The sequence below is a fragment of the Lepidothrix coronata genome, unplaced genomic scaffold (assembly GCF_001604755.1).
Source record: "Lepidothrix coronata isolate B3197 unplaced genomic scaffold, Lepidothrix_coronata-1.0 Scaffold150, whole genome shotgun sequence".
NCBI classification, from domain to species: Eukaryota; Metazoa; Chordata; class Aves; order Passeriformes; family Pipridae; genus Lepidothrix; species Lepidothrix coronata.
Genome location: NW_016690330.1, coordinates 1,933,674 through 1,941,850, shown reverse-complemented (window position 1 = coordinate 1,941,850; position 8,177 = coordinate 1,933,674). Strand labels below are relative to the sequence as shown.

Genomic DNA, 8,177 nt, shown 5'->3' with positions numbered 1-8,177 from the left:
ACCAGGTGGTCCGGAGCGAAACCTCTCTGAACAGAGGGATGGCAGCTCTACATTTGGTACTAGGTATCAAAAAAGCAGGCAACTGGATATCAAAAACAGATATGACAACAGTCACTCTTAATACCATTTTATGTACTTCAAATGCAAGGCAAGACCAAAAATTTTTCAATCAAGCCTCCCTACTCCCTTCAGAACTAAAGTTATGCATGAGTTGATATTAAAGAACTTGTAGTACTCTGTATATAGAAACTATATATTTCATGGGAAAACATATAATCCTAACTACCATATTCTATTTATAATCCTGCTATGACTATCACAACCCCACACAAACTCTTCTTGAAGTGTTAGGCACTCTGCAGTAGATCAGGAAACAGCAATATTTTCATCCCACTGCCTGACTTGACTGGTATGCTACCTGTTTTTCATCATCCATTAAAAACTGAGGCTTTAAACTTGAAGCAAAAACATGCATAAACATTTGGGAAAAAACCCCAAGCTCACTGAAAACAACATACTTTGGAGATGCCTTGCAAAAAAGGGATTTGGTCTAACCTCTCAGTTCCATAGAACTATTTTATTTCCAAAGAAACTCCAAACAGGAGCAGGGAGGTACTCACGAGACTTTTAGAGTTTTCTGAGAAATAAACGGGGTTTATTTCAGTGTTTTTAAGAGTTACATTTTTTGCCTACTGGGACTTCAAAACAGGAGTTAACGTGCCTTTGCACAACCTTTCATGCCACAATCTTTTATAGATTAACTACCTTCCCCCTCTTAATATACACACTTGCCCCTGCTGCAGGTCTGTTTCCAACCTGGCCTGGAATCAGCCATAAAAGAGTACTTTTACATGGAAAACTCACAAGCAGAGCAGAGGGAATTCTAAAATTTTCGAAGTACCACTGCCTAGATGTCAATTTGAAAATATAATTTTAGCAAATCCATTCTCTTAAGAAATCTTCACAACACAATCTGTCATTACAGCGTCTTAGTTGAAGCAGTACAAGACCTGAGCAAGATCCACGCTGGAACACTCAGCAATATATCCCTTATTAGCAGAATCTGCTGCAGGTGCAGCAAGTTCCTGAAGAAACAAAAAAGACGAGATTTTCCAGCTATTCTATACATAAATAGCCATTTTCTTACCAGTTATCATTACAATGATATTTACAAAAGCCATTTTTAATCAGTCCTTGTCTGTAAATTTTCTATGGAAAAATTCAGTACAGGGGCATGCAGTGACTTGGCTCATAGTTCATGGAGGGCCAGCAGTAAAGTTTAGGCTACAAAGCATGTAACAGTCCAGCCATCTAATCCCCAGTGCACTTACTGATCCATATTCAGTAACTTCTCAATTATATATCTTTTATCTAGAAATAACAAAGAGTTTGTATTTGTATACATCTTTCCCCCTACATGATGGGCACCATAAAAATACATGTCCTCAGACTATACAGGTAGGATTAGGTAATTAAATTCTATATTAAGTGTCATGTCTGAAAGTAACTCAGGTGAAAAACTGTAATTGTGTCTGACTGGCACATTATTGTAACTCTGTGAGCAATTCATTCTAAACACCAATGCACAGACTAAGCTAACAGATAAATTAAAATAAAAACCAACCATACTGCTTTCACTCCACAAATCACCGTGGTACTTCCTAACTTCACCAGGGCAGAACCACCTGCAGTTGTAATTGAACCTGAAGAGAAAAAGTACTGTTCAATAAAACCTGTTTTTCATTCGAAGAGCATTATTAACATCTGCCTTCACAAACTGTTAACGTCCCATCATTTTATACTAAACAGAGGCTAAGCAACATCTCAAATCCAGAGTGGGACAATCACATAGAATGGCTGAGGCTGGGACAGCTGGACCTCATCTGGTCCAACACCCCTACTGAAGGAGGGCCACCTAGAGCTGGTTGCCCAAAACTGTACCCAGATGGCTTTTGATTATCTCCAAGGAAGGAAACTCCACAACTTCTGTGGCCAACCTGTGCCAGCGCTCCATCACTCCATCAGTAAAAAAGTGTTTCATCATATTCAGAGGGAACATCCTGTGTTATAGCTTGTGCCCATTGACTTAAGTTCTGTCACTGGGCACTAATGAATAGAACCCAGCTTTGTCTTCTCCGCACCCCCCTTATATACATTGCCCTGCACTGGACACAACACTCCAGGTGTGGCCTCACCAGTGCTGAGCAGAGAGCAAGATCACCTCCCTTGACCTGCTGGCAATGCTGTGCCTAATGCAGCCCAGGATAGCATTGGCTTCTTTGCAGCAAGGGCACTTTACTGGCTCATTTTGCCTCTGCTTGAGTCAGTTGCCTACCAAGCTTAGAACACAGCAGAAGCCACGACTCAGTGTCCCTCCCAAGATGCTCAGGCATCAGTTTTGTGCTGGTCAGCGTATGCCTTGACACTGCCTTCCACATCTATAACATATGCTGCTGACCTGAGACAGAGACAAGATTCCACAACCACCTAATTTGTGCTACATATACCTGGACAGGAGCAGACCCAAGTAATTACACTGTGCATATCAACCTAGGATCAGGACTGAAAACAATGTTAAAGTAAATTGCTGTACCTTGCATTCTCTTTCACACTTGCTGAAACAGTAAATAAAAATCCTTTCTCTTCCTTGTTTCAAAGCAAGCACCAAGAAAACCAAGCAAGTCATTAAGGTCACTATTATAACCTGATATTAATAATACCTCCCCCATTATTATTATTATTCCAAATAAGCACTTGCCTATGTTGACAGTGGTTGCCTGGAATTCACCTAACTCCCTTCCATCAGGTCGACAGTTCTCTTTCTAAACAGAAATTACAAAGTTCAAATTAGAAAACATATTTTATTAAATAATACAGTAATATTTATGCTATAGGAGTTGATATAAAATAATATTCTTTTTAGCAGAAATATGCAGCCTCAAAAATGCTAGGGAAAACTTGGTCACACTGTAGCTGGTTTTTCATCAACTGATATGTAGTTTGTGGTTGTAGGCCTGCAAAAAAAATTCCCTTATTATAATTTATTATACCCTTTATTATAATTTATTTAGAAAATATAACAATAGATTTATTGTCTCAAAGGTAAGTACTACAGGCTAGATTCAGAATATCATCCAAGAATGAGTACCCATTGGTAACTTAAAATGAGAGTTTCCACCTGTCTACATTGTTCAAGTTTCGTAGGCAATTCCCCTCCTCCATTCCCACCTAGTGGAGCTCTAAAGAGAGTGAACAAAAAACAACCCCCAAAACAACCCCAAAAAACCGCAACATTCAAATACCATCAGGCAGAAGCTGTACAATACTGGACTTTTAAGTCAGAAATTAAAATAATATTCTATCATATTAGATCTGAAGAACCGCAAAAAAAAAATTCATTATAAGCAATTTATACAAGCATCTCACATTTTACTCACCAAAAATCTTTTGTAATATTCCAATGGTTCCACAGTTCTAAAGCAAATAGAAAGAGAAGTTCACATGCAAACTCTTGAGTAGGCAACTGATAGCAAAAAAAAAGATAAGCAAGCACTAACCCACAAAAACATATAATTTGAGAAGCAAGATGTCTGGCAAAGCTGCTTAGCAATATGGTTACAGAAAGAGGAGGAAACTCTGAACTGTCTAAGATGTTTTCCTACATTCAGTTCCAAAATGCCTCCTTCTTACAAGGAACCTGCCTGCACATATACCTAACAAAAACTACTAAGCTTTCACCTCAGTATTATTAGTTATAAATCAAAAGAAGTGTTTACTGACAGAAGGGTATAGAATGGTTTTCAAGAAATGCAGAAAGCATAATATTATAACTGTGTCTGAAATATGTTAGTTCAAGGACCACATTCAGATGTACAAAATGGTATAAAACAATTTTAAATGCTACAGTTTTTCTGAAAAAAAATCTTTGAGAAAATATAAAATTACAAAATATGCTTCGTGCAAGGCTTCAGGTGAGAAATAATTAACGCTCCTTATTAATTACATACTACTAACAGTCTTCATGTATTAGTATTTTAAGCAGGGATCATTAATGTAAAAAAAAACCCTCACCTCTTTTTTATAAAAGTGCTAACACTTAAACAAAGCATTCACAGTTTTGTTAAAATAGTACTTCTGGAGGAAAAAACCAAAAAAAGATAAAAGGGAAAAGCAAGTTTTTCAAATGCAAACTAACATATAGAGATATCACAAACAAAGCATGAATTAGCTCCTCTTGGCTCCACATATGTTGGTCCTGTACTACTGGTTTTCTGAAGCCCAACACAAGGCCTGTTCTCTTCCAATTCATGTAAAAGCACTTACTAAACGGTGTTTTGTGCATTTAAGACATAAATACAGAAGCAAGAACACTAGAATAGGCTGCCCAGAGAAGCTGTGGATGTCCCATCCCGGGAAGTGTTCAAGGCCAGGTTGGATGAGGCTCTGAGTAATCTGCTCTAGTGGAAGGTGTTCTGCCAACAGCAGGGAGGTTGGAATCAGATGATATTTGAAGATCCCCTCTGACCCAAACCATTTTACTATTCTAAAACTAGTAGTTATAAATGGGAAGCCACTGAATTCCCTACAGTTTTAACTTCCTTGTAATTCTATCAGCTGTGTCAGGGGAGGTTTAGGGTGGATATCAGGAAAAGGTTCTTCACCCAGTGGGTGGATGGGTGCCGGAAGAGGCTCCCCCGGGAAAGTGGTCACAGCATCAAGCCTGAGAGAGTCCAAGAAGATTTGGACAACGCTCTCAGATGTGAGACGTCACATGCAGGGTGATTTGGGTGTCCTGCGCGGGTCCAGGACTTGGACTCGGTGGTCCTTGTGCATCCAACTCGGGATACTCTGCAATTCTGTGACACCAGGTAGCTCCGGGCCACACTGAGTTCCGCGCTTTGTCGGGCACTTGCCCGGCAAGAAAGGGGGGTGCCCTGCTCGCTCAGCAGCCCCCCGCACACGTCGGGGCCCCGCAGCCCCCTCAGCACCGACCCCATCCCGGGGGCCGCGCCGAGCCCGCTCCCCTCGCGCGCGCAGTAGCACGGCGGGGCCCGGCGGCGCCGCGGGACCCAGGCGGCGCTGCCGCGATCCTCGCGCGCGGCCGGGACCCGCGGAGCGGGGCGGGCGGGACTGCGGCCGCCAGACCCGGCACTTACTTGAAGGCGGCCGCCATGGCGGCACCGCCGCCGCCCTGCATGTGCCGCCCCCTGACGGCCGGCCCGCCCGGCGGGCTCTGCGGGAGGACCGGCCTTGGCGGCGGCGCTCAGGGTGGCGGCGCTGGCGGGGCCTGGCCGCGGGGGGGCGCCAGCGGCTTTCGGCCATGCGGCCGGCATGGCGCCGGCGCTGCCGCCGCCGTCCCCGTCCCCGCCCCTGCCCCTGTCCCTATCCCTGTCCCTGCCCGCGGCCCTCGCCGCCCTCCTCCTCGTCCTGGTGAGAGCCGCGCACCGCGGTCATGGCGGGCCCGGGGGACTCCGTGACGGGGGCAATGCGCGGAGCTGCCCCTCGCCCGCACCCGCGGTGCGGAGCGGGGGCGCTGCCCGGCGGTCCTGGCCCTACCAGGGGGTCCCGGGGGGCTTCGGCTGGCCCAGGCAGGGCTGGCCCAAGCTGGGGGCAGCGCGGGTGGCACCGAGAGCCGTGCGGGCAGCAGCCGGCGAGGCTGCGCTGGTGCGGGGGTTGGTGCGGGCAAGGCGTCCGGGGACCTGCGGAGGGGATAAAGACACCTTGGGAAGTGTCCTGGTAACGCCCGTTCGCGGTAACCATCTGGGAGGTCGCTGCGTCTCTGCGTGGCTGAAATACCCGGCAAGTTGCAGAAGTTGGACACTCTGGAAGGCGGAGTTCTGCTGCCTGTCCGCAGTGCCGCGTATTCCTCCTGCCCGGGGAGGTGGTGGAGTCACCGTCTCTAGTGTGAATTTAAATTCCCCCTTTTTTAAGCCTAGATAAGACCTGAGGTCTTGCTGCCCTCTTAAAATGAGATCTTTAATTACTAAGCAAGAAAGTCCTGGCTCTGGCTCTTGATGTATTCCAGAGCCCCCACTTAATTTTACAGAGTGTCACAACATGGAACGGAAGGCTATGCAGACAACTTCCCTGATCACCAAAGCTTGTCATTCAAATCAGCACTCTGCCTAACTTGTCCTCACTCTTCTCTTTATAGATTTGCAGCAATACATTTGTATTTCAGTGAACTCTTAACCTTTACTATTTCTTCCTACCCTTGCATTTGCAGGGGTGACCCGGGGAGGTGGAAGTCTTCTATGTTACTCACTGTCCTGCATGACCCAGCCCTTCAAAGACACATCAAAACAAAGTATTCTCAAAGACTTTGAAAAGGAAATAAAAACAAATAGAGAAAATCTACATGGTAATTTTGCAACATTCTTACCAGCATCAATGTCTGCATAGTTAGTGCTTTCAAAAATACAGATTTCAATTTTTTAAAAACATATTTTTATATCTCTGCATAAAAGCCTTACTTTTCTGCACCCTTTGACTAATACTTCCTAAGAGACTTTTTCAAGAGACAACTTGATATAAAAGAGTTGTCTTTGAAAAACACATGCAGAAAAAGCAAGTTACTGAAAAAGGTTCAGTTTACACAAGTTTTCTTCACTGTTACCATTTTTTTATCACAAACAATAGCAGCGCAGTATCCCTTGATACACATTTAGCTTTTATCCTTACAAGCTATTTTTTTAACTCATATTTTAAATATCTATTGGAAAAACAGTAAAAATCTCTTTTTACTCTCAGGTATGTCTGCAGATGTGCAGTATGTTCTCTGTGACAACTCTAGCAGTTAATATCTCAAACAGGTTTCAGCAACACTGCAGCATTATTACAAGGCAGGGTAACTCTTAAATGAGTAATAACACAGCTTTAATCAATTTTAACCTATATAAAGTTCTCAGAGGTCACTGTTGTGAAGTGTAACCAGTCAAATGTAGAAGATGGCTCCAGCTCATTCTGCAGAATTGTGTTCAGTTATACACTGATTTACAACTCTCATAGTTTCTGTGCAGACCAGTCCACCACTGCCAATGTCCAGGTTAGGTTTTCACCATGGGAAATTAAATTATATCAATATATATAAGCACGAGCAACATTTCCAAGCCATTGAATAGTCCCAGACAGTATTTAACTTGAATTCTCTGCTAATGTTTAAGGCTCTGGAGACCTATCCATAATTATTTATGTACCTATTGTCCAAGTGTTCCTTGAGTTCACAGTGATAATGATGACTGTAAACTAAAAATAGTTGAAATGAAGAGACAGGCGAAGACAGAAAGCTGCAATGAAGCTTCTGTATCTCAGTGTTTATTATTTAAAATAACATTTAACCTTATTTATGATACATGTATGTTTCTTAGGGCTGTAGTGGCATGTCTGTAATAGCTCAAGGGGCATGAATTAAAGTAGTGTTCCAACACTGTTGAAGGCTGCACCCTGCCAGTTGAACCATAAGTTATCTACCTCTGTGGGATAGGGATTTGGAGGTTAAGAATCGGATGCTCCTACAACCTGCTTGTTGCATTAGCCAACGGCACATAGGGGAGTCTTGAGCACACAAGCCCTCAGGGGAGAAGCTATAAACAAACTTTAGTTTCTTACTCGGAAAAAAATGGTATTTTCATATGACCAAGCTTAAGTAACAGTTGTGAGATCATAGCTGAGAGGGGTGTGCTAGAAAAGAAAGAGCTAACTAGCCTCCATTTTCCTGGGTATTTTTTAATCTACTTTTCTTTATACTGTTCATCGAGCTGTTCAATTCCCAAGCTGCATAATGAGGTATTTCCCTGATTTAAGAAAGAATTTTTCCAGTCCCGCTTGTTGGACACATTCTTCCAAGTACCTGTACACTCTTGCAGGTAACAGTAAATCAGTCTGTAAGTTATCAGTCTTATCTGCCAGATTCTTAAACTACACACATTTACACACACTAACACAAATACAATATGTTTGTGTTAGTGCAAAAAATAGACCTGCTTTTTGCTAAAGCAATGTTTTCAATGTCTCCCTTTCTGCAGAAGGAGATGAACTCTTGCTGGATGTGGAATCTGCTGGTAATATCACTCCACACCTGAAGTTAAATGGTCTAGCCCATTTCAGACCAGCAGTCAGGTCAGCAGTAGCTCTTCAAAACACTGTAAATGCATGACTGCAGTTACTAGAAATATTCT

General features: G+C 43.2%; 1 protein-coding gene across 1 annotated transcript in view; it reads right to left on the bottom strand.

The window, feature by feature from the left end:
• The window catches only part of LOC108504019 (exosome complex component RRP43-like), a 9,354-nt gene extending 4,121 nt beyond the window's left edge, over positions 1–5,233 (bottom strand). The window contains exons 1-6 of the mRNA XM_017828577.1: positions 5,157–5,233; positions 3,438–3,474; positions 2,759–2,822; positions 1,630–1,703; positions 1,011–1,085; positions 3–82 (exon numbers count right to left, since the gene is read on the bottom strand). Coding sequence (XP_017684066.1) covers positions 3–82; positions 1,011–1,085; positions 1,630–1,703; positions 2,759–2,822; positions 3,438–3,474; positions 5,157–5,197 — 371 coding nt within the window. The 5' untranslated portion in view covers positions 5,198–5,233. The remainder of the gene's footprint in view (positions 1–2; positions 83–1,010; positions 1,086–1,629; positions 1,704–2,758; positions 2,823–3,437; positions 3,475–5,156) is intronic.
• Between the last annotated feature and the right edge of the window lie 2,944 nt (positions 5,234–8,177).